Raw genomic sequence first — 27,966 nt, forward strand, 5'->3', positions numbered from 1 at the left:
TCCGCATTTGAAAGAAATTAAAGAAATTGGCGATTTTGGAATTCATCTCGTTTGGATAAAAACTCAATTAATTGATTGAAAAATTAATTATTTTGTTGAAAACGTAACTATTTTGTAAAAAAAGTCCTCTTTTCTGTCAAAAGTTCAAGTAATTTTTACAAATTTTTATTTTTTTTTTATTTGAAGGTTCATCTCTTTCGTTAAAAATAGATTTTTGAAAGTGACAAGCAATACCATTTTTGGTCAAGAAATCATGCGTTTTGCTAAAAGGTCGTCCTTCTTTGCAGAAATTAAATTGTTTTATGAAAAATTTATAAATTTTGATTAAAAATTACATTTTTCAATTGAATTATCAACTATAAATATGTTTTTGTTTTGAAGTCGTGCTGTTGTAAATGCAACTATATTGTTAAAAATTAAAATCATAATTTTTGGGTGAAAATACTCTTTTTGTTTTTAAAATTAAACAATTTTGTTGAAAGTTCATGTCTTTTGTTGGAAATTAACCTTGTTTAGGAGAAATTTAATCTTTTTGGTTGAAAATGTATCATTTTTGTCAAAAATGCAATTGTTTGGTTAAAATATCAACTGTACATCTTCTTGGGTTTGAAAGCCGATTATTTCACAAGAGTTGAACTACTTTGTAAAAAAATACGTTTTTTTAACCAGGTTTTTTAATTATGGTTGAAAATTTAATTATTTGTTTGAAATTTTAACTCTTTCATTGAAAACTCATATTTTTTCCTTGAAAAATTCAACTTTTTGTAGATAATTCGTCTTTTTTACTTTAAAATTAAATAATTTCTTTAAAAAATCATGTATTTTGTTTAAGATTTGTCTTTTTTTTTAGATCATCAATTTTCTTGGTCGAAAATTCATCTTATTGGTTGGAAATTTAACAGCTTTGTTCAAAATTAATTTTTTCTGTTAAAAATTATTTATCTTTATCTGAAAATGTAACTATTATATGATTGATTCAAAATTAATCGTATATATTGGTTAAGTAGGAAAATCGTTTTTCTTTATAGAACATTAATCTTCTTGGTCAAAAATTCACCTTTTCCCTTGAAAATTTAACAATTCTGTTGAAAATTCATTTTGTTCTTGTTCAACCCAATTTTTTAGCACAGTTTTTATCTGGAAATTGTACTATTCCATTTTTGGTTGAAACCTTATCCTGTACATTTTATTAGTTAAAACACCAATTATTTGATAGAAAATTACTTCATTTTGTTGAAAAGTAAACTTTTTGGTTGAAAATTGTTTTATTGTGTTAAGGGCATGTGATACTTAGAAAATTGTCGATTTTACAAGTTTTAGGTTCCGACGGCTTTTTTTCTTTAATAATCAATATTTTGTCTTAAAAATTTGGGACACGATAGCGATCATGCTAACGGACGTCCACACACACTTTTTTTGGTTTAATTCAAAAAAGTTTTAATTTAGCAAAATCTGATGAATTTGCATAGCGCTTAGGGTTTTTGAGAATTGTAAAATATTTAAAAAGAATAACAAAAAATGTTGTGATTGCTAAGAAAATTTAAAATGATTTTTTAGTTTGAAAAATTAATTGTAAGTGAGTATTTGAAAAGATTTTAAAAATTTTAAAAAAAGGAATCAGGACAATTTTAAGGCAATTTTTTTATTTTTCAGTTTTTTTAATTTTAGGAAAAAAATCGAATTAACGCAATAAATCAATTTTCAACCCAAAAGTTTACTTTTCAACAAAATAAATTAATTTCCTATCAAATAATTCGTGTTTTAACTAATAAAATGTACAAGATAAAGTTTCAACCATAAATGCAATAGTACCATTTCCAGATAAAAACTGTCCTAAAAAATTGAGTTGAATAAGAAAAAAACGAATTTTCAACAGAATTGTTAAATTTTCAAGGGAAAAGGTGAGTTTTTGACCAAGAAGATTAATGTTCTATAAAAAAAAAACGATTTTCCAACTTAACCAATATATACGATTAATTTTTAATCAATCATATAATAGTTACATTTTCAGATCAAGATAAATAATTTTTAAAAGAAAAAATTAATTTTGAACAAAGTTGTTAAATTTTCAACCAGTCAGATGAATTTTCGACCAAGAAAATTGATGATCCAAAAAAAAAGACAAATCTTAAACAAAATACATGAATTTTTAACGAAATTGTTTAATTTTAAAAACAAAAAGAGTATTTCCACCCTAAAATTATGATTTTAATTTTTAACAATATAGTTGCATTTACAACAGAACGACTTTACTACCAAAACATATTTATAGTTGATAATTCAACCGAAAAATGTAATTTTTAATCAAAAAGTATAAATTTTCCATAAAACAATTTTATTTCTGCAAAAAAGGACGACCTTTTAACAAAACACATGATTTCTTAACCAAAAATGGTCAATCAAATAATTGAGTTTTTATCCAAACGAGACGAATTCCAAAATCACCAATTTCTTTAATTTCTTTCAAATGCGGATCAAGATATAAATAAGACTATCATAATATAACATATAATATTTTTGAATCTTTTTAAATACTCACTTAAAATTAATTTTTCAAACTAAAAAATCATTTTAAATTTTCTTAGCAATCACAACAATTTTTGTTATTTTTTAAAAATATTTTACAATTCTCAAAAGCTTTTTTTTTTTAATCTGCAAAAATCTACACCGTGTTTCAAATTATTTCGAATAATTTCAAGTTTTAAATTAATTTTGAATATTATTCTAAATTAAAATTATAGCGCTCACACTTAAAATTTAGCTCATTACAATTTTAACAATTCAAGGCTTTCTATTTCGAACCACTCTATTCAAATTTGTATAGTTTTTAATAGTTGTTTATAATGGCTTGTCCTAGATCTGAATTATATTTTTTTCAAAAAATCTCTGATCCAATTCAGAAATACATACAATTGCTTTGAAATATTTCCTGTTCCAATTCAGAATTCAGGATGAAATTAGAAAATTAAAAATTTTAAATCTGAAAATGATTTTTTTGAGGTGGAAATCCTTTGAATTTAAAACTTTTAAAACTGAAGCTTGACAAATTTTGCATTCAGAAATATTTCATTTAAACGCTCAATAATTCATACGTATAAAACACAAACTTTAAACACCTTGTAATTTTACAATTTTTTAAATTAAATCATTTTAAAATACGAAATTACCATTTAAAAATTTGTATGACTTTAACATTTTAGAGATTTCTGGTTAAAAAATACAAATTACGTTATTATTTTTAAGGTTCAAAATGATAATAATTCAAAAAAATTTCAGTTCGTAACATTAAAAATTGAACGATGAAATTAATTTTTTAACTAAAAACTTTTTAAAATAAAAGTTACATTGTTTTTATTTTAAGTTATTCCAGATTAATATTTTTGTATTGTTATTTAGAGATAATAGAAATTAACTTACTATCAAAATAATTGAATTTTCAACTAAAAAAAAGAGAATAACAAATTTCCAACAAAATAATTACATTTTCAATTAAATTGATAAATCTTCAACAAAAAAGTTTTAATTTTTAATTAAAAACTGTTGAACTCATACAAAAAGATATTAATTTAACATAAGAGTTGACTTTTCAGTCAATAAGGATTTTTTTTAATTGTTGAATTTCAATGCCAAAAAGTTGATTTTTTTACAAAACAGTGTAAACTTATTTTTAAACGGAATAGTTCAAGGACTTCTGGTTAAAAAATATAAACCTACTTTCAATGCTTTGAATTGAAGGAAAAATAAATAAATTTTTTAATGTTAAAGACTGAATCATTTTGATTAATAAAAATGGATTAATTACAATTCTTTTTTAATTGGAAACTTTTGAAATGATAAGTTTAATTGGTTTATTCTAAGTCGCTTTATATTATTAATTTTTACATTTTTATTTATAAATCCAAACTCAAAAGTCTTATCTATGAATTGACAATTTTAAAAATCGAACGGTGTAACAAAACAGTTTCATTTTCAACTAAAAAGAAACGAAGTTTCAACCAAATCCTTAAATTTTTAACGAAGGAGATGAATTTTCATTGAAAATTATGAGTCTTCATAAAAAAAGGCTTACATTTTTTATTAAAAACTGTTGAACTCATCCAAATAGAAAAATGTGTCACAAAACAGATGAGTTTTCAGTTTTTTTAATTTTAGGAAAAAAATCGAATTAACACAATAAATCAACAAGAAAAAGAAAAAAAAAACGAATTTTCAACAAAATTGTTAAACGTTCAAGGGAAAAGGTGAATTTTTGACCAAGAAGATTAATGTTCTATAAAAAAAAAAGATTTTCCAACCTAACCAATATATACGATTAATTTTTAATCAATCATATAATAGTTACATTTTCAGATAAAGATAAATAATTTTTAACAGAAAAAATTAATTTTGAACAAAGTTGTTAAATTTTCAACCAATCAGATGAATTTTCGACCAAGAAAATTGATAATCTACAAAAAAAGACAAATCTTAAACAAAATACATGAATTTTTAAAGAAATTATTTAATTTTAAAGTAAAAAAGACGAATTATCTACAAAAAGTTGAATTTTTTAAGCAAAAATATGAGTTTTCAATGAAAGAGTTAAACTTTCAACCAAATAGTTAAATTTTCAACTAAACTTAAAAAACCTTGTTAAAAAAACGTATTTTTTTACAAAGTAGTTCAACTCTTAGTAAAATAATCGACTTTCAAACCCAAGAAGATGTACAGTTGATATTTTAACCAAACAATTGCATTTTTGACAAAAAATGATTCATTTTCAACCAAAAAGATTAAATTTCTACTAAACAAGGTCAATTTCCATCAAGAGACATGAACTTTGAACGAAATTGTTTAATTTTAAAAACAAAAAGAGTATTTCCAACCAAAAATTATGATTTTAATTTTTAACAATCTAGTTGCATTTACAACAGAACGACTTTACAACCAAAACATATTTATAGTTGATAATTCAACCGAAAAATGTAATTTTTAAGCAAAAAGTATAAATTTTACATAAAACAAAAATCTGTTTTCATCGAAAGAGATGAAGCTTCAAATAAAAAAAAAATAAGAATCTTTAAAAAAGTAGTTCAACTTTTGATAGAAAAGAGGACTTTTTTTACAAGATAGTTACATTTTCAACAAAATAATTAATTTTTCAACCAAATAATTGAGTTTTTATCCAAACGAGATGAATTCCAAAATTGCCAATTTCTTTAATTTCTTTCAAATGCGGATCACGATAAATAAATAAGACTATTATAATATAACATAATTATAATCTTATCATTATTAATATATGCATATATTTATATATAATAGTATTATTATTTATATAATTTATATTTTATACATGAAATAACATAACCTCGAAATATACGCATATCAAGAGGCGCGCGATCTACTCAAATCATGAGAAACGCCAGCATCGAAATCTGGAAATATTAAAATCTCAATCTCCTGAATTTATTTCAAAGCAGTTAGCAGATAGATATATAAATAGAATCGCCGAAGTGCTCCGACGGGCAATTGTGCACTTTCGAGTTGTCAAATTCAGAAGAGGAGAAATGGGTTGCGCGCGCAACTCAGTCATTTACAGCGTCTCCTACTATATTCACACGGACATAGCCCTGTCATAGTATTGGACCGCATCTCGTTTCAGATCTGGGATCACTGACTGGGCCACGCACATCTGGCCGACGTGTCCTTCTGGAAATTTTCTCCCCGTCTTATTCACTACCGGCACTGCCAGTATTCTCGCTGTCCACCTCCTGCTCTTCCATGGGTAACTGTAACCTATCGATACACACAAGTACGCACTGCCGCCGACAGATGTCTCTTAAGGTTGCTGTCGTTTATCGCCCTAAAATTTCAGTTATTTTGCCCTATTTCACCCCTCACATCCCCTTCAGGCACCCCTTTCTCACCCCTAACATCCTCCAGAACTACGGGATCCACCCTTGACACCATTAAGGCCCAAACCCCTGACAACAAAACTACCCCGCTCCCTCGTAAACCTAACCTTACTTTCCCTATTTAGCCAAATCCCACCCCCAACTACAATGTAAATTAATTTGTATCTTCCCAATGTATCCCTCACAACCGTACTCACCTCCTAGTCCACCAACATGCAAGTCTCGCCTATTTTTGTAAAAAATTATCCTTCTTTATTAAAAATTAATTTTTTTTTATTGGAGATGTAAGTATTTTGTTCAAAATTATTTTTTTCCCTTAAAAATTGTTTTTTTTTATTCGATTATACACTTCTTAGTAGATATTAGATATTTTAAACTAAAAATAAATTTTTTAGAGATAAATATTTAAATAATTTATAATAAATTCATCTTTTTATAGAGAATTTAGCTATTTTTTTTTAAATCCACTGTTTTGACCGAAAATTAAATTTTTTATCTAATAACTGAACTATGCCCCCTTTCTTTAATATGAAGCCCATTTTTTTAAATTAACTACTTCAAGGGTAAAATGTACTTACATTATTTTGTTGTTGAAAAATGATACTTCAAACCAAAAGTTGTGGAGCTCTATGTTTTTTTGAAGACAATATATTTTGATGATCAATGAGTCGTTCTAAGGCCAATCGAAAAGTTTTTAGTGATTTGATAAAAAAATTTCACTTAGATCGAATTTAGAATTTTATTTTATTTACTTCCAAAAAGGCTAGATATTCTTTTTTCATGAAATATTTAAAATATGTATAGAATATTCAAATTTAATAGAAAAAATAAAAAATCAAGTGGATAAATATTTTAATCAGCTCGATGACAAAATGCGATTTTCCTTAACACAAAAACCTTATAAAACGCGCAGTTTTAAATTTATCAAATTATTTATAATACTTTCTTACCTATTTTTATGAAAAATAAGAGTTTATAAACAATCATTGACAATATGTAAAGCAAATAATTAAATTTCGCTTATTTCGAGAAGGGCTATGAAATTGTTGTTTTTGAACATTCAAAATGATCCAAAACTAATAAGTAGTGACGAAAACCCAATTTAAAAAATTCTTGAATAACTACAGTGGGAAAAAATTATTTTCTGCTTTGCAAAAACTTCAATAAAATGCACAGTTTTCAATTTATCCAATTATTTTGTTATGCTTTTTACTTATGTCCGTTTGATGTGTGGAAAAACATTTCTAAACTAATAATGTAAAATATCAGTGGTTGAGCTAGGCCCGTTCTATTTTAAGATTCCTACCTTATCGACATTGAGAACGTTCTAGTTGCAGCGGTTTCTTTTCTCTCTAAGCTTCGAGAACATTCTCGATGGGTCCTGCCGACATCACAAAATAAAAATATTTCTCAGTTGTCTGGAGCAAAATTCATGTAAACAGGTTCAAGTCAACTGATTTAAATCATCCTTGTTTTTCTTGCAATAACCTTGAACCTGTTTATGTGCATTTATCTACAGACAACTAGCTTCTCGATGTCGATAATGTAGGAATCATGGATCAGAACCGGTCTAGCTCATCTACTAACTTAAAGAAAATATAATTATTTTTCTCTTATTTGACAATGGGAACAATACTTTCGTTGATTAAATATTTTAACCATTTAAAAACTATCTAAAACACCATGTCCCTCAGCTGTCAAACTGAAAAAATGAGGTTCAAAGTTTGACCGTAATATACTCTACGAAAAAATTGTCAAATTTCAAAATAAATTAGCGAGAGATATTTCAATATGATGTAAAAAACAACAAAAATTTTAATAAAAACTGCATTATTTGGGAATTCTTCACCAAAAAAATTGAATTCTTTCAATGCCAGGCCTTTTAGTTTGAAACTTCATGAAAATTTCAGAAACCTGCATAGCTACTTCATAAATTTGATAATTTTTCAAAACAAGTTTAATAAAAAAAATGCATAGATAAGGCATTTGTCGAAAAAATGCTGTTTTCTTATGAAAACTTTTTTATTTGCGAACTTCATAATAGTTTAAGAAAAACTCATATTTTATTAATCAATATTATGATTTTTTAAAAACAATTTTAATAAACAATTGCATTATTGGGGCATCTGTCGAAGAAAACTTTTTTCTTTTTAGGCTCAATTTTGGATTAGGAAATCAACTAAGGATGTCTTTCCGATGACTTTTTGCTAAGAAACTTTGCAAATAGACCACAACTATTCATTATTAAAACAATTCTTATAAACAAATTCACAGTTTGGCAACTTTTCAACGTATAGGCTCAATTTTTAATTAGGGAATCAACTAGGTATGTCTTTTTGATGATTGTTTGCTAAGACATTTTGCAACTTGACAACAATTATTCATTATTCAATCAATGTTTATAAATAAATTTACAGTTTGGCAACGTGTTAATGTATAGGCTCAATTTTTTATTAGGGAATCAACTAGGGATGTCCTTTTCATGTATTTTTTCTAAGACCCTTTGCAAATAGACGACAGTTATTCACTATTTAAACCATTTTTATAAACAAATTCACCGTTTGACAACATTTTTCAATGTATAGGCTTAATTTTTTATTAGGAAATCTACTAAGGATGTCTTTCCGATGAACTTTTGGTAAGAAATTTTGCAAATTGATAACAACCATTCATTATTTAAACAAATTTTATGAAGAAATTCACATTTTGGGGACTTTTCAATTAATAGGCTCAATTATTTATGTCACTTCGCAAAGTATCATAGCAAAGAGTTATCGGAAAGAGCTTCTCAGTTGACGTCATATACAAAAATTAAACATATTCATTGAAAAAGCGCCAAACTGTGAATTTTTTTATGAAAATTGTTTAAATAATGAATAATTGAGCTGCCAAATTGAATAAGGGCACATAATTTTTTTAACATAAGTAGTAGGTGCCTTTATTGGATCCGGCAGCTCAGTTGTTCTCAATTTGCAAAGTACCTATTGTAAAAAGTTGCCGGAAAGACATACCTAGTTGATGCCGTAAACAAAAATCGAGCCTATTTATTGAAAAGTCTCGAAACTGTAAATTTGTTCATAAACTTCATTTACAAAAAAGCATCTATTTTCATTATTGGTGATGAATTATTCATTTCTTTCACATTTTATAAAAAAATCTCAATAGTTTTAGCAATTCAAAATTATTCGGAAACAACATGATTTTGAAAAACAACAAATTGTTTAAAAAATCAATCACATCAGTCAGAAAAAATCAAACCTCTAAGTTGACATTTTATTTAGGCTGCATTTGTTTGATTAGAAGTTTTAAAGAATTTGAACTGTAAAAGAATATTCAAATTTTTAATTAAAAAGCTCAAAACCTCTATGCACAGTCGAGATAATTATTTTTTATATTCTAGCTCTACTAATTAAAATAATCATTATATAGAAGTAAGCCTTCAAAGTCGACTTAGTATTTTAAGTTAAGGGTCATTTCTCCTATTATCTCACATATTTTCCGTCAAAGAAAAGACAAAAAACTTTGACGAAAAGTAGACTGAAATTATTGTAAAAGTATAATGTTGAAGAATGTTTCAGTTAGGACTTTTAGAGACGACTTTAATAAAACTTATAAAATGATGTATCGAAAAACTAAGCCGAGGCTTTCATTTAAATATTTGAATAACTTTTGATAATTTGCTTTTCGGAACCACACTTATGTGCACGCAATTTTAATCATTTCAGCACTGTTTTGCCGTATCCTACAGACGAGAAAATCAACGGCAGTACGAATTAAAGGCTGCAACAGAAGCAGACTGTAAGATGTGGATTGATGCGATTCGTGAAGCCAGGTACTCAATATAATTTTGTTTGCTTTCTTCGTTCATATAAAATTTCTATGGAATTACAGTAAAGCCTCCCCTATTTCAAGTACCCTGTATACGGCTATTTCAAAATGCACAGTTCCGTCACCCCCCACCACGGTCCCTGTACGGTTTCCCTTGCGTCAGTGGCTGACCAAGCAAGAAAAAGTGTTTCGAAGAGAGGAAAATTCTCGCTGTTTTGAATCGAATGTTAAAGTTTATTATATTAATCCTGGAGAGTGAATTTCTTCCTTGAATTACGGTTAAACAATATACACTGTTAAAAATTTCTGTTGCAAACTTCCACCACATGTATTGGAAGTTTATTTCCGAAACGTAAGGTAACGCTATAATACATAATTTTGTAGTTTCTAAATGAATTTTCTAAAGGAACCAAAACTTTTCTAATGTAGCGCATATAACGCGCGTATTTGTAGAATTTAAGAAATTTGTGAAATTTTTAAAATTCAAAGAATTTGGGGAATTCACGGAATGGCCGAAATACAAGAAATTCACAGAATGCCCAGAATACAAGGACTTCCCCAGATCCAAAGAATACATGGAATTTAAGAAATTTATGGAATTTATGGAATTTACGCAAATAAAAGAATTTACGGAATTCAGAGGATTCGAGAAATTCACAGAGTTCATGGAAATCACAGAATTCAATTAATTTACGGAATTTACGAAATTCACGGAATTTAAGAAAATCAGGGAATGCTCGGAATTTATGGACTCCCACGTATCCCTTGAATTTCGAATTTCATAAGTTCCGTTAATTCCTTAGATTTCATGAATTCCATGAATTCTACGAATCCCATGAAATCTGCAAATTCCTGGAATTTCATAAATTCCGTCGATTCCTTGAATTCCACACATTCCGCTAATTTCTCGAATTCCTTTATTTTTATGAATTCTAAGGATACCTTTAATTCCTTGAATTCCGCGAATTGTATGAATTCCATACATGAAGCGTGTTCCGTGAATTCCGTTAATTGATTGAATTCCTTCGATTCCATGAATTTCAGGAAACCCATGAATTCCATGAATCACATAGATTCTATAAATTCCTTGAATTCCATAAATTTTGATATTTCCTTGAATTTCGATAATTTTCTCGAATTCCGAACATTACGCAAATTCCATAAATTTCGTATATTCTTTCATTTTTATGATTTTTGTAAATTTCGTGAATTTCGTCCAATGCAAGAATTTTGTAATTTCCGGGTATTACATGAAGTACAGTATAACCTCAATTATACGAATTGATGTGGGGAGGAGATACCTTGGATAAACGAAAATTTGGATAATACAGAAGAAGTAAGAAATTTGGAACATAAACATTCAGGAAATAAGAGTAAACAACTTACGAATGTGAATTTATTTTTATGGTAACGAGCTGTGAATTCTGTGGTTATAGTTAATTTTGCTGATTCCTTTAATTCCGTGAATTTGGCGAATATAATGAAACGCTCGAGTTTCATTAAATTTGCGAATTCCATAACTTCTGTGAATTTCACGAATTCCGCGAGTTCCATAGATTTCGCGAATTCCTATATTTGCATGAATTCCGTAAATTTCATGAATTTCGTAAATTCGCGGAATTCATAGAATTCATGAAATTTAAGAAAGTTACGAAATTCGAGGAATTTACTATATGCACCGAATGCAAGGAATTCACCGAATTCAAGAAATTCACATAATCCATGAAATTCAGCGAATTCACGGAATTTATAATACTCCCAGAATTCATCGATTTCGTAGAATTAGAAAAATTCATGAAATTCAAGGAATTCACGAAATTCGGATAATTGACGGTATGCACGAAACACAAGGAATCCACGAGATTCAAAGAATTTACAGAATTAATAGAATTTACGGAATTCAAGAAAATGGAATTCCTAGGCTTAACTGAACTCATGGAATTTATGGATTTTAACGAATTCACAGAATTAGCGGAATCTATAGAATTTAGTGAATTAACCAAAATCAGGGAATTCATTCAACTAACAAAATTCATGGAATTTACGGGATTCACGCAATTTACTGCATGCAAAGAATTCACGGAAATCAAGAAATTCAAGGAACTTAAGAAATTCACCCAATTTGTGAAATACGCAGAATTAATTGAATTCGCGGAATTTATCAAAATCACAGAATTCTTAGAATTCACGGAATTAATTGAATTCACGGAGTTCAAGCAATTCAACAAATTAAAAGAATTCGTGAAATTCATGGAATTCTCGGAATGAAAGGAATTCTTGAAATTCATTAAAATCACGGAATTCGCGGAATATATGTAATTAATGGACTTTTAAAAATTCCTTGAATTCCATAAATTCCGAATATTCCTTGAATTTCTTCATTTCCATGAATTCCGTGCGAATTTCATAAATTAAGCATATTCCATGAATTCCGTAAGTTTCAAAAATCATAAAATTCATGTAATTTATTCCGCGAATTCCGAAAATTTAGTAAATTCCGTGATTTCCTTTAATTCCATCAATTCTGTTAATTCCATGAATTCCGTGGATTTCTTCAATTCCATGAATTACTTGAATTCCTGGAATGCCATGATTTTCTTAAATTCCATAATTCCGTGAGTTTCATGAATTTCGCGAATTTATTTGATACCATGAACTCCGCGAATTCCTTGATTTTCATGAATTTCCTAAATTCCGGGAATTCCAATAATTTCGTGACTTCCTTGTGCAAAATTTTGATCTTGACAATGCTCTAATACATGTGCTGGAATACTGAATGGTGATTTCACGATTTAGAACACTTACAATACAAGTATTGCAAATTAGCGATCCTAATACCATTTTTGCAATTTGAACACTTAAAATAAATAAATAGATAAAAGCAAATAGATAAATTTCCTTATAGAAAAAAATTTTTAATGAGGACTTTTGACATATTTTTCACAAAAAGAGTCTATTACGACATTCAAGTTTTTATACTTATGTAACATATATTAGATAACATATGCTCAATCAAATATGTTTTGTCACAATTGCGATAATTTGTTTAATTATTCTGTACAATTTCATTTTTATTATTACTGCAGTTTTAATAAACTACTGCTGCAAAAAGAAGAACTGGAGCAAAAACATTTGCACTTGTTGCAAATTGTGGAAAGTGAAAAAACAGCCAAGTGGCAGTACACTCGGCAATGCGAAGAACTTACATCGGAAATCAAAAAGCTTCGTGCTGAGGTTCGTCAATGCTCACAAATTGCATTTTTCAAGTCGCTCTTGTTTTTTAAATTTTGTGTGTGTGTTTATGTATGGTGGCTCAAAAACCGAACGATCATTTTCTGGGACCCTAACACATTTTGTGAGGCTTCCAAAAAAAGTGAACACATCTTTTTTCTATCAGAAAACATTTAGGGGTTCTGGCGATCACCCTAATTTTCCCATTAAAAATGCATGAGGGCTCTTACAACTAGATAAACTAATTACGAAATATTATAAATCAGGACAGGAGATAAGAGTTGTTGTTAATTATTTAAATAATTTATATTTATTTAAATCGCCATGTCCAAATAACAAGGTTCTATTTTAATGAAACCATATGAAAAGGTGTTGATTTTTAGGCACCAAATTTAGATAAATGTATATAAGATTTTAAAAAAGCTTTCAGAGTTTTCCACGAGAGTTAGTACCTTTTAATTTATCTTTATGAGTTATCACCTTTTCATTTGGTGTTTTCGATATGGAACTTTCTCATTCGGACACTTTGATATAACTTTTGACTGGAAAATGGCAGAAAAGTGTATTTCACCTGAAAATATTCAAAAGGCTTGACAGACCTCTGGTATCTGTGGTTTTATCGTGGTAACATCTTTTCGCACTATTCACATACTTCATAACTATACAATTTCGTTTTATTATCTACATTTTTCCGATGAACTAATTTAAATTATTATTCTCAAAAATAATTTTTGTTGCATCTTCTATACACGCATTTCCTTTTGTTATTCTTTATTTTATAAATAAACTTCCATCCCTCCTTTTTTGTTTTAATTCTGCTTATTTTCTCCTTCAATTCCTTTTCCTTTGTATCCTCTTTTTGGCTCTGTATTTCTTCCTGGCTGCAACATAATCTTTCCTTTTCCTCTCCTCCAATATTCATACTCTTTTTAAGCTCCCCTTTTTCTTAAATCACTTGAGGCAACAAACTTTTCCCAACTTTTGATAATTTTCTCTACGATAATTAAACTTCCTTATGCTCCTAGCATTTTCCTCTTTTTGAAATCCTTACATAATTTACTCAACACCACCTTCTCAAATTCTAACTTTCCCGTTTTTTTAAAGGGATAGAAGTTCTATCACTTCTAATTATTTTCTATAACTAAGATGACGCGTATATTTGTCTCTCTTATATAATAATCTGGCTTGTTTTATCTTGTGACATTTCACTTTCTTGTTGATACTTAATTTGGCGTATCAGGTTATCAAGCTATCCCTAAATATGATTTGAATTTCATTTTGTAGGCAACAACGGCAGGAATATTTTTCTTTATTTTTTTGGGTTTCCCACTTACAAGGATACAATTGTATGCTACCTACCGAAACAACTAATTTCTGTTCTATAAAAGAAGAGAAAAAGCTTAAAATTCTCTTCTCACACTCTAATTCGTAAGACCTATCGACTTTTAATGTATAAGGTGACAGTTTCTGGTATTTCTTAACTTTTCTTGATCACGTAAAATATTTCTCTCTAGAAAAAATGGTGGAACGTGTGAATAACGTTACTCATAAATTTTCGATGAAATTGTCTTCATCCGTAATCGACTTACGAGCCCTGCATGGTACGCGTCTCGCCAGAGGAACAAAAGCCACTCACGAAATCACACAATTTTCTGGATTAGGAAAGGATACTAACGAGCAAGAGGTTTATCAAGATCAACCTGAGGAATTCTTCGCATCTTTTTCCAATATAGAAAAGTAAATTCCAATCAAAAAACGAAAATCATCAAAAAGTTGAATTGTACTTTAAAAGGAGATTAAATTGAGTTTAAAAAAAGTTAAAGCGCAAAGCGCGATACATCTTTGCTCGTTCCTGACTAGAAAAAATCACCTTACACGGATAAAAAAATTCCGGCCGCTGTGGTCCAAAAGTCCCGCCATTACAGCATGAATCGCCCAGTCAGCAGATTACCTCTACTACAGCAGGCACTAACACTGCAGTTTTAGCATGGTCAAATATTCCGAAATTTTAGGCAGTATCCCCATGATTTGATACTACAGTTATAAAATTCACAAAAATATAGTCATTTTCAATTTTAGTCGATTTGAAAGGAATATAGTTGAGCTGAGTGTCAAAGAGTATCATTTTTTTAAAGTTATTTATTTAACAAAATGTACACTATAAAGACTTTAGAGTGCCGTTTAAGCAGTCTTTAGTTACATAAATGTAAAAAAAAATACAAATAATAAAGACAACAGATTACAACTAAAAGAAAAAATGCAAAAGCTATACATAGCTTTTGTATTTTTGTTTTCAAATGATCAATAACAAATATCTGGTAATATCTAGATTATAAATTCGAGGTTATAAATCTAACTATAATACTTATTTTGAAGTATTTGTATACTGTTCTATAACCGCCAAACTTCTAATACAAGATGCAAAAAATCGTCCATCCTTACTGTTTACTTTTTCAGTCCATTATATGTTATATAATAATTAATCACGTCACAATCATAATTGAAACACGCAACAACACATTGCGGCAGAACATGAGCCGGTTTGAATGTCATGGGGAAGCGTCTCTTAAGGTAGCAGACAATTTCTGCTGAAACAGCAGCGTTCCACAGCGTAATTCATGTTAAGTTCGTATGGCTCAGTAACACTAATTCCTCGTTCTTTTTTTTCCGTGTAATCACGATAAGTAAATCCTGTCCACGGTAGACAAAACCTTAAACTTGAAACCTGTTACCACCGTACCTAAGACTACTTTCCTCTAGAGCACAAAACTTAGCCGACCACTCACTACGAGTCTTGGAAGGCGAGTAAAGAAAGAAAGCGGAAGTGCCATGATTCAACTCATTGGACCCGTTCAGTGACCCTAGCTATGGCATGCAGAGGTACTGCGCTTGCGTTAGCTATGCGTAAGAGAAGCGTTCTCGCGCAAGTGCAGTACATCTACATGTCAAAGTTGGGATCACTGAATCCATCTCTCGTTTCACTGCCTCTCCGTGCCGGCGTAGCACGCTATGCCGTAATTGGCTGGCGGTCCCCACTCTTTGCTATAGGAACGAATCTTCTTCCTCTTCGCTCTGTCTCGATGTTCGTCGCTTGGGATGGCTTACTGAAGGATACCAATCTAATGCATTATCACGAGAATTCATTCTTTATTTCGTACCGTACACGGAAATAAGTTTGGTATAATCTGTTCACAGAGAGAACGAAATTCTAAAAAGAAAAAATTTCGTACTCTGCAGGCAGCTTGTCAAAGAAAGGGAAATGTAGTCTTAGGACCCCCGCTGGCAGGGGTAGGGCGGTGGCCCTAACGAATCTCAAATCCGATTCTCAAAGTCAATTGCCTCTCATGAACTTTCATGAGTAGCAACTGTCGAGTGCTAGTTTTTTTGCTACATTAAAATCCTGTTCGTCTACATGAGCATTGAAACCAAATTGTCGAAAATATTTTCTGCATTTAAAAAAAAAAAATGAAAAATCAATAAGTTTCGATGAAAACCTAAATTTCGTGAATGTAAGGAAATCCTTTTTTGATGAGAATTTAATTATTGCCGGAGCCACAGAGATTTATACTTCAATATAGGAAAATTATAATTTTTCTTCGAACATTGTATACAAGATATTTGAAAATATTGCTTGTTTGTCTCAGAAAGTTGTTAATCTTCTAAAAATGTTAATCGGGACTAAGTAAATCTATAGATCTTCATTCCATTCATAATTAAAAAGTTATATGCTTTTCAAAATTCAAAAAATATTATAAAAAAAAGTTTTTCCTAAAATCGTAAGAAATTCCAATGATAATTTTTACTAAATATCAAACGCATATCAACACTATCAGAATACAAATTTTCGGTTAGATGAAAATTCCAAAAGTTAGATAATTTTCAGATTATGAAATTTTGTTTTTTAAAGTATAGAGTTATGCAATTACAGCCCGACGCTTGCAAAATCATTTTTTTGTTTAATTTTTTTAACTAGACATTTAAGTATTATAGTTAAAGATTCATCATTTTAATTTAAAATTGATTTCTTTGGTTTAAAATTCTAAATAATGATGGTTGAAAATAAAGCTTTTAAACTCTAAATTTAACTATTCTGTTTTTGTTAAATTTTCTTTTAATTTAAAGATCTAAATCTTTGGTGAAAAATTATCCGTTTTTAGGTAAAAATTGAATTATTTGTTTTAAAGTTTATCTTTACGTTTGAAAATGAAACTAATTATTTCACGTTTTTCCCTTTGAAAATTCATCTTCGTTAGAAACCCTTCTTTTCTGTGAAAATGATCGTCTTAAGTTAAAATTTAACTATTATATTTTTTGTTAAAAAATTCATCCTTTTTAGTTTACATCTTCACATATAAGGTTCAAAATGTAACTTTCGGTAGAAAATTATTTTTGGTTTGTTTAAAAATTTAACCTTTTTATTGAAAATTTAACTATTTGGTTGCAAATTCATCATTAATCTCTTCTGATAATTTAGTTTACCGTTTTTATCAAGAATGCAGCTGTTTTGGTTAAAAATGAATCTCTTTTGATCAAGCATTTACATATTTTGTTAAAGGTTTGTCTTTTAAGGTTGAATCCAACTGTTTTAGATTTAAAAAATTGATTTTTTTTTTGGTTTAAACATAAACTATTAGATTTCCTGTTCAGGATTTTTCTATTTTGCTTCAAAATTGAACTATTTTCTAAAAAATTTCTTTTTTTGTTGTTGATGTTGAAAATTAATTATTTTAGCTGCAAATTTTAAAATGGAATTCTTTATTAAAAATTCATATTTTTAGTTAAGAATTTTCTATTTGATAAAAAATTCACCTTTTCGGTTAAACATTTAACTATTTTGTTAGGAATTCCTTTTTTCTATGGAAATTAATTTTCTGGAGAGAAAAATCTTACTTTCCCATTTTTTATTGTTCAAAATGTATGTATTTTGTTCGAATGTTTTTCTCTTTTTAGTTAAAAAATCAATTAATTGCATGAAATTTTATTTTAATTAGCTGTGAATTTAATTATTTTTTGAAAATTTAAGAATTATTTAAAAATTCAATGTTTTCTAAAATAGAAATTTTTGCTCATGGGTGAACTTTCAATAACAAATTTAAAACTGACACTGGACTAATATAAATAAAGTCGTTTAAAATAGTATATTATGCACCTAGGGGAAAAAGAGGGAAATTTTTCGATGAGTGTATCTTGTTGATATTTTTTAAACGAATAGATGATTTCTGATATTTCTTGAAATAAAGTCATGATTTCAGTCCATATTAGACTTAAAATAAAAGAAGGATGATTTAAGTGAATTTTAAAAGTTATTTATTTATAAATTGACTGATTTATGTTAATTATAAATTGCCCAAAATTTCATTAAAAGATGTCCACAAATATCGGTAATTTATGGAAATTTTTCGTCATTTATTGGAATCTTACAGGAAAATATGGCTAATTACCATAAATTACCCAATATTTCGTTTTGAATATTTTTGTAAATTTAGGAAAATTTACACATATTTTTGTTAGCTTATGATAATTTTACAGGTCATTTATGGTAACTTTGAATAAATTGTTAAAAATACAATTTCAAAATATTAAAAAATTTCCGGAAATTAATAGAAATTTTCAGTCATTTATTGAAATTTTACAGGAAAATATGGTAACTTACCATAAGTTGCTAAAAACTCCATTTAAAAATGTCCATTCATTTCCGAAATTTTCCGTCTCTTATTGGAATTTTACGGGTAAATATGTTAAATTCCCATAAATTAATTAAAATTCCGTTTTAATTTTTCAAATAAATTTCTGTATTTTTTTTGGTAATTCATAGTCATTTCACAGGTAATTTACGGCGACTATCCATAAATCGCCTAAAATTAAATTTCAAAATCTTTATAAATTTCCGGAAATTTATAGAAATCTTACAGGTAAATATGGTAGCTTACCATAAATTATCAAAAATTCTAGTTTAAAATTCTTGATAAATTTCTGGGAATTTATCATATTTTTACTAAATTATGGTAATAGTACAGGCAATTCATAGTAACTTACGATAAATTGCGCAAAAATCAATTAAAAAATATTTCAAAATTTCTGGAAATTTGTGCTCATTTGTGTTAATCTTACAGGTAAATATGATAGTTTACCATAAATTAGCCAAAATTAAATTTTAAACATTTCATAAAATTTCCGGAAATTTATGAAATTTTTTAGTAGTTTATGGTAACCTCGCAGGTAATTTATTGTAACTTATAATAATTGACCAAAATTAAATAAAAAAATGTTTATATATTTCCGGAAATTTCCGCTAATTTTTGGTAATTTTAAGCTCAATATGGCAAGTTACCATAAGTTATTCAAAGTTAAATTTTTAACATTTTTATCAATTTCATGAATTTTTCAAATTTTTTGGGTAATTTATGGTAATGTTACAAATAATTAATAATAATTTACAATAAATCGCGCAAAATTCAATTAAATGATGTTAATACAATTCCTGTATTTTATGGAATATTTTGCTCATTAGTGGTAATTTTACAGGTTCTCATGGTAGTTTTACACGTAAATCGGGTATCTTTACATAAATTAACGAAAGTTCGAATATAAACAGTTTGATGAATTTCCGGAAATTTGTGGAATTTTTTGCTAATTTAAGGTACAATTACAGGTAAAATATAGAAATTTTCCATAAATTTCCCAAAATTCTTTAAAAAAATGATTATAAATTTCTGAAAATTTATGAAAATGTTTGGTCGTTTGTGGTTAATTTAAAGGTAAATAGGGGAATTTACCATAAATTACCCGAAATTAAATTTTGAACATTTTAAAAAATGTTTCGGAAAATTATGAGATTTTTTGGTAATTTATGGTAACGTATCATAAATTTCTCGGAATTTAATACAATTTTTTATCAATTTCCTGAATTTTTCGGTCAATTTGAAGGACGCCTAGACTATTTACACTAAAAATAAATTAACTTCTAATTTATGAACTGTTAAGAAAAAATTTGTGTTTTCAATTTTTAATGGGTCTACCTTAAAATTACTTAAAATAATATAATTTTGAAAACTTTTAATGTTCATTGCTTGATTCTTTGAATTAGACTATTGCAAATGTTAAGGTGTATCTATATTTTTGGAACTTAATCTAAATCTTTGAACTCTATAATTTATAAAAGTTCAAAATTTTGCACTTTCTTTTTCTTTCACTTAAAACTGTTTAATTTGAAAATGTTAGTACCTTCTAGTTTATACGCGTAAGTTATTGAGCGTTTGAATACACAATTTTTGAATTGAAAGCTTTCAAACTTTAATTTTAAAAGTTTTGAATTGAAGGGTTCCACTTTGAATGCTTTAATTTCTTGTTTATTACTTTATATGGCAAAATGATTAGAATATAGTTTGATTTTTTAAATTTTATTGGACGTGGAAAATTCTTGCGAACCGGTAAAACTCGGGAAATGACCGGGGATTTTTTTCCTCTATTAAAACGGCCACCCTGAATGTACAATTAAAAACTTTGTGTTTGTGAACGAAAGATCAGTCTAATTCAGCAGAATGAATATTTACCTTATCATTGTTTATATTATTTCCAAATGTAGATAACACAGCAAAAGAACATAATGGTAATTATCGTGATAATTTTTAACTTGATTCAAAATCATAGCTGATCGCATGTAAACATTAAAAACTCATCTAATGAGAATTAGCGCATACCACCGAAAGGGCGCTACGGTGCTTCTGCTTCCCTAGCGAATAAACGTTTTTATGGATTTCCGGAAATTTATGAAATTTTCCGCTAATTTATGTTAATATGACAGGTAATTTATGGATACTTAAAATTACACATACTAAATTTCCATAAACTACCGCAAAATGCTATTATCTGCGACCAAAATTTCCTTACAGTTTTTACGGTGAGTGAGGTGATTATTGTAAAATGCGAGCTCATAGATGTATAATTTTTGTTATTCGCCCCTCTTGATAGGCGTCGAAAAGGGCTGAAATCATGCGCGTGTCATAAAAAATGAATTGCAGATCCATAAAAGTGGATTATTTTGATCTCGTCTTAATAATCAGAATGGTATTCCACAGTTTGATATCCTTGATTTACTGTGTAGGGAATACAGAATTTGGGGAATAATTATGCACCTGATTATCAACTTGATTTTTCTCAATGCATGCGTGTCTGTAATGATGATCGAAAACCATACATTGTTCTTCAGTTGTGCACACTGAAGAAGGAATTAAGACCCAACAATGTTGTTCCTACCACCACGTACGGAATGGGGCGAAATCCTTTACAGAGAACTTTGTCACAATGTATTGGTTCAAATACTGCTGGTACTTCAACAACGACTACTCCATTTTCACTACTATCAGTCGAATTTCAAGTTGGCCCTGCAGGTAGCGGTAGTGATAATATTGGGGATAGTAGTAATACTTCTACAAGTGGAAACGGCCCTTCCGCAGGATTCAAAGAGATTGCCGAAGGTTCTTCCGAAATGCAAAAGATTAAGAAGGTCCAGAGTTTCTTTCGTGGCTGGTTATGTAGACGACGTTGGAAACAAATTGTTGAACAGTATATCAAAAGTCCACATGCAGAGAGCATGCGCAAGAGAAATAGGTAAGCGGTTGCATATTCTGATGTTTGAAAAAAGAAATTTGTATCATATGCAGCAATATTTGCTTCATAGATGTGGTTTATGTACTTTACAGTTTGGTCTTTCAAATGGTGGAAGCCGAGGAAGAATACACAGATCAAATGGAAACTCTTGTGAGTTGTTTCTCCAGGCCATTTAAGATGGCTGCTAGTTCAAAAAAACCACCATGTAGTCACGAAGATGTCAACAGTATCTTCTTGAATAGCGAGACAGTGTTGTTTTTACATCAAATATTTTTAAAAGGTCTTACATCCCGTATGGAGAGTTGGCCAACCCTTGTTCTAGGTAAGTCGCATTGGAAATGATAATTGCAGTATGAGATAATATAAACGTGGACTGTATATTTTAATGATATTTTGGTTCGTCTGAAAAAGAATCTTTTGCGTCAAAGCTGAATAATGTCTGCTTTTGTGTAAAAAAGGTATTAATGTATTTAAATATGAACAGAGAGGAGGATGATGCTTTTGTTGAAAGAAAACTTTTTCTCTTAAAAGGAAAGGCCGAAAGATGAACGTCGCGAGATGTGCGTCTATGATTCAAATGGGGGTTTACAGGGTGACAGTGCAACAAATTCCATTAGGTACGTACCTTTTCTTTCAATCCATTTGGCCTTGGTTTTTAATATATCGAAGTTTAAGTATTTACGCTAGAGCGCTGAACTCCCCACCGTACCCCTGACTTCGGGCTTATATATGTACTGGCTACTAATTTCGAGTCGAGCGCTCGAGCGTAGATACTCAAACCTCAATAACTCGAAAGCTAAGGCCCACTGGGTTGAAAGTAAAAGTACGCATCAGATGAATTTTGATATACTTTTCCCCTACGAAGCCCTAGTCGAATCAGCGACGCTCATCTCGCGACAAATTTCTAGACATTTCACGGGTTCGCCAGGTGACTGAAATTCCGGTTCAATTCCGAATTTTTAAAATTAGAATTTTTTACTGAATTTCCTAATCCCTACCCCCAAATTAGAACTCCTAACTCAAATTCTCTATCTTAAGGTAACAGTTGCAATTCTTTAACGAAATTCCCGGTTCATAATTCAAAAAATAATTCCTTATCTGAAATTGCATCGAGTAAATAAGAATTAGAATTAGTTTCGAAAATTCCCGGCTCCATTTCCGAATAATTTTCATGTTTGAAGGAAAGCTTTCTTTATTTCTTTTGTTAACTCTTCATCTCAACGAAGAATTATAAATCCTTTAGAAAATTCCCTTTGCCAGGATCGAAATTATAATTCTTTACTAAAATACCCTGTCCTAGTTCCAAGTGAGGATTATGATTTTTTCACCAATTTCTTGCTCCAATTTAGAATTTGAGTAATAAAATAGATGAAATCACTTTGTTTTCTGATTAGTAGATTCGATGGGAAAAACCCGATCACTTACTCACATTCCTTGCCAATATACGGGTTTTTCGAGGTAATCAAAACTCCGGGTAATTTCGCGGCTTGAAAGTCAAACCTATGACTCTTTACGGAAATTCTTTTTTCGAAATCTTAAATTTTGATTTCTTGGCTGAAATCTCCTATTCCGAAGTCCACCTTATAACCTCTTACTCAAATATTCTGTGCTAGCTTAGAGTTCTACTTTTTTTAGAAAATTCACTGCTCCAATTTAGAATTAGAGTAATAAAATATATAAAATTACTTTTAGTTTTCATATTAGTAGATTAGATAGAAAAATTCTGATCACTGAATCACATTCCTAGTCAATATACGGGTTTTCTCTGGTAATACGAATTCCCGCTTATTTCCCAGTTTCATAGTCAAAGATCGAATTCTTTTTCCGAGTGCTTAAATTTTGATTTCTCTACTGAAATTTCCTGTCCCAAATTCTACATTATAATTCATTATTAAATTCCCTGTCCTAACTCTGAATTGTACCTTTTTTTAGTAAATTCACTGCTCCAATTTAGAATTAGAGTAATAAAATATATCAAATTACTTTTAGTTTTCATATTAGTAGATTTGATAGAAAGATCCCGATCGCTGAATCACATTCCTAGTCAAAATACGGGTTTTCTCTGGTAATAAAAGCTCCCGCTTATTTCTCGGTTTCCTAGTCAAAACTCTAATTCGTTACGGAAATTCTTTTTCCGAGTGCTTAAATTTTGATTTCTTTACTGAAATTTCCTCTTCCAAACTCAACATTATAATGCATTATTAAATTCCCTGTTCTAATTCAGAGTAGTATCTTTTTTTTTAGAAAAATCACTGCTCCAATTTAGAATTAAAGAAATAAAATATATCAAATTACTTTTAGTTTTCATACTAGAAGATTCGATAGAAAAATCCAGATCACTGAATTACATTCCTAGTCAATATACGAGGTTTTCCCAGGTTATCAAAAATTCTGGTCATTTCCCGGTTTCAAATATAAAACTATAATTCTTTACGGAAATTCTGTTTTCGAATTTTAAAATTTTTATTTGTTTACTAAAATCCCCTATCCCAACTTAGAACTGTACCTTTTTGTTAGAAAATGCACTGCTCCAATTTAGAATTAGAGTAATTAAATATAAATAACTACTTTTAGATTTCATATTAGTAGATTCGCTAGAAAAATTCCCGACCACTGAATCACATTCCTGGTCAATATACGGTTTTTCCCAGTTATTAAAAACTCCCGGTAATTTCCCGGCTTGAAAGTCATAAATATATTTCTTCATGGAAATTCCTTTTCAGAATTCTTAAATATTGATTACTTTGCTGACCTTTCCTCTTACAAACTCTACATTATAATTCGATACTCAAATCCTCTGCCCTAAGTCAGAATTGTACCTTTTTTAAACAAATTCACAGCTTCAATTTAGGAAAACAAAATTTACGATGTTGCCCTGTTTTCTCGATTTGTTGATTTATTAATATTTTCCCATGCTGCAGTGAAATTTGTATTTTTTGCAAGAACAAAAAAATAGTTTAGAGCTGTAAATTTTTGTCTCTAAATACAGGTGACTTGTTCGACATGCTGCTTCCAATGTTGTCGATATATCAGGAATACGTAAGAAACCATCACTATAGTCTTCAAGTCTTAACAGAATGTAAGCAATCTTCGCCTGCATTTGCCGCTCTTTTAAGTCGACTAGAAAATAAAACCGCTTGCCAGGGAAGATCTCTCGAAACTTTTCTTACATATCCGATGCATCAGGTAATAACCGAGCAAACATGGTCACACAAATAATTTGTAACTGTTCTAGAACACAAAATAACATGTTCTAGAACAGGTTAGTAACAGGTTAGGAACATGCGAGTGACTATGTCGTCCTCCGTACCGTAGAACAATTCTGTAACAGTTATATAACGCTGTGACATACGAGCTGTAACATTGCTAGAACAATTCTGGAACTACGTTACCAGTGTTTATTAACAATTCTGTAACAGATCTAGAAAACTATTACAACCGATCTGTAAAATTTCTAGAACAATTCTAGAAATCAATTACAAATGTTGTATAACCAATTTTTAACAGATCTAGAACGCAGTGACAACCGATCTCTAACATTTCTAGAACAATTCTAGAACTTTGGTACGCTGCGTTGTAAAGAATCTATGGCAATTCTATAACTATTCTATAACAATTCTAGATCAGTTCTACAATTCTTATTTCTCAAATATGGAACAGTGTTATCTACCCCTCACTGCAATAAGATATCCCGGGATATTCGATTTGACCCCATTTATATCCAGGGTTATTCCAGGGATAACCGGTCGGAATATCCTGCGATACGGAAATTTGGATATTCCCATGGATATATTTTGATCTGAAATAGCGCGTACGTATTCGCGACTATCAAAAATTATACGTCCGAGATATCCACATTAGGGATATTCGCAAGGGCCAGCTCGACCGTAGTGTTAGCGAACTAATCTTTGTTCCTAATTCGTTCTGGAACACACTTGTAACATGGTTCTACAACTTAGATATAACACTTTCACGGCACAGTTCTAGAACAGACTTTAAACAAATGTTATAGAACCTTTGTGATCAGTTTGTTCAGAACAATTCCGTAGAAACTGTTACATAACAATGTTGTCAAATCGTTCGAGAATAATTAAGTCATAATTTTATCTTAGTGTTCTAGAACACTGTTACCTTTTTGTTCTAGAACATTTTGGTCACAGTTTTGTCACAGTGTTCTAGAACGCTGTTACCTTCTTGTTCTAGGACAGTTCTATCACCAACTCATAACAACTGTTATAGAACACAGTTCCTTATTAGATCTGGAACAATTACAGAACGTGTTTGCTGCGAAGCTAATACTTCATTGTTATACAATTTTTTTAAACAGCCGTCTTAGGATGTATTATTAAATGAGATTTTTTTTCGTTATTTGTATTCTAGAGGTCGTATTTTTTGTCTAGGTTCCTCGATATATAATAACTCTACATGAGCTTCTTGCCCATACTCCACATGATCATGTTGAGCGTAAAAGTTTACAGAATGCTCGCCAACAGCTGGAGCATCTCTCTCGACAGATGCATGATGAGGTGACATAATCTTCCTCTAATTTGATAAATAATTGATCATTACTGAATATATCATTATCTCTTTATGAGATTGCTTCTCATTCCTGGGATAAATATTTATTGTATTTACAATATTTAATTTTAATGATTTTAAACAGCAAAGTTTAATGTTTTAGGTAAGCGAGACGGAAAATTTACGAAAGAATTTAGCCGTAGAAAGAATGATCGCTGAAGGTTGTGACATTTTGTTAGACGTCAATCAAGTATTTGTTAGACAAGGTAAGAATTAGGGGAAATGTTAGAATTGAACTAGGTATCGTTTAGTGCAATATAGACAGACATAATTACAATTTATACAATTTATCATTATCGTAATAATCGCATTTTTGGAGGTTCACACAATAATCTAATAATTATTTTTTCATTACAGGAGCACTAATACAAATTACAGAAAAGTCCCGAGGTGCTCGAAGTAGGTTAAGTGCAACATTTGGCGGAAAAGGTGGAAACAGTGACAAAGAGACGTCTAGACAATGCTTTCTATTTTCGAATCACTTAATACTTGCAACACGACAATCAGATGACGACGGGCGTTTAAATCTTGTACCACAGATTGGTAAAATCCCTCTCTGTGATGCCATACTAATAGAAGATCCCAGTGATCAGAACGCGACGGACGATGATGGTGTGTGTTGCACAACTTTCTCAATATTGATAGTTTAATATGTCTTAGGTTTAAAAAAAGCTTATGCAAAATTATTTGGCACTCTAGACAAAGATCTTACATGCAAACATTATTTTTAGAATCTAATTGAACTATAATATATGCATTTACTTTCAGCGCTATCAGTGTGCTCGATGTCTAGTGGGATCAGTGAAAGTAGTGGTAGTGGCAGTGGAAGTGGAGGTACACACACGCAAAATCGTGATTTTAAAATTGTACTCGACTTAAAAGCAGGGGGTGGTCAAATGATAGTTCATCTGATCGCACCAACAATGCAGGTACTTGTAATCATTTAGCATCTGTATCTCGTAGAGGATATAAGTCTATCTGTCCAAGAATCATCGTCACATCTGCTTAATCACGTAAGCATGGTCTCGCGCTTGTGGATCACCTGTGGCGATGGCCTGAAGTTTCCTACCAACAGTGTATTTCTCTTGTATTTTCTTTACTCGGGAAAACCTATATTCATGAAGTAATTGATGCTGAACTGCTGCAATGGAAAGAAAAATCTGTTGCAACTTTGAGTACTTTATGAAACTATGAATATGTTGGAAACAATATTCTTTTTCCGCATCTCAGGATGCTGATTCAACTGCAGTCCAAATTTGTTGTTGCATCCAAAAAACTATTTTCTGAATAATTTTCCCACTTTCCAGAGTGTTCGATTTTTGCTTATTCGACGATTAGGAATAGTAGCTCTTAGAGATATTCTGGGTAGAGTTGAGACACAAACTCACACAGGATCACACAGAGTTGTCACTGAGCATCGCGATTAGTCAAGAACCAGAAGTCCTCATAAAGTGCACAAAACTTTGATTTGTTCAATGCATCCATTGAAATATATAAGACTGATATACGATTAGGGGCTGTCCATAAAAGACGTCCGCAATTGGGGGGCCGGGAGGATACCAAAATTGGACGAAAGTGGTTACAAAGGGGGGGGGGGGATCCATTTTCGGACGTCCACTTTATCAAAATCAATCATTTTCACGTAATAAGGTACATTTCTTAAAATACCTCTATCCGATAATATGTCGGCGATTTCGAATTTGCCTGCGGTACTTTAGGCGGTTGCAAGGCCATCCAACAATTCCGGGAAAGTCCATCTGGTATTACCAGATGGTGATGATGAAAAAAAAGTGAAAATATGAAAAAAGAAGGGGGATTCCTG

The 27,966-nt window shown here is 30.0% G+C and overlaps 1 protein-coding gene across 1 annotated transcript in view; it reads left to right on the forward strand.

The window, feature by feature from the left end:
- LOC117180416 (ras-specific guanine nucleotide-releasing factor 2-like) overlaps positions 1 to 27,966 on the forward strand; it is a 132,164-nt gene that overhangs the window by 16,537 nt on the left and 87,661 nt on the right. The window contains exons 4-13 of the mRNA XM_033372918.1: positions 9,623 to 9,729; positions 12,812 to 12,959; positions 21,166 to 21,262; positions 21,347 to 21,566; positions 21,659 to 21,888; positions 24,556 to 24,752; positions 25,967 to 26,092; positions 26,248 to 26,350; positions 26,502 to 26,756; positions 26,913 to 27,073. Of these exons, the coding sequence (XP_033228809.1) occupies positions 9,623 to 9,729; positions 12,812 to 12,959; positions 21,166 to 21,262; positions 21,347 to 21,566; positions 21,659 to 21,888; positions 24,556 to 24,752; positions 25,967 to 26,092; positions 26,248 to 26,350; positions 26,502 to 26,756; positions 26,913 to 27,073 (1,644 nt within the window). The remainder of the gene's footprint in view (positions 1 to 9,622; positions 9,730 to 12,811; positions 12,960 to 21,165; positions 21,263 to 21,346; positions 21,567 to 21,658; positions 21,889 to 24,555; positions 24,753 to 25,966; positions 26,093 to 26,247; positions 26,351 to 26,501; positions 26,757 to 26,912; positions 27,074 to 27,966) is intronic.

This window comes from Belonocnema kinseyi, chromosome 1, assembly GCF_010883055.1.
Source record: "Belonocnema kinseyi isolate 2016_QV_RU_SX_M_011 chromosome 1, B_treatae_v1, whole genome shotgun sequence".
Lineage (NCBI taxonomy): Eukaryota > Metazoa > Arthropoda > Insecta > Hymenoptera > Cynipidae > Belonocnema > Belonocnema kinseyi.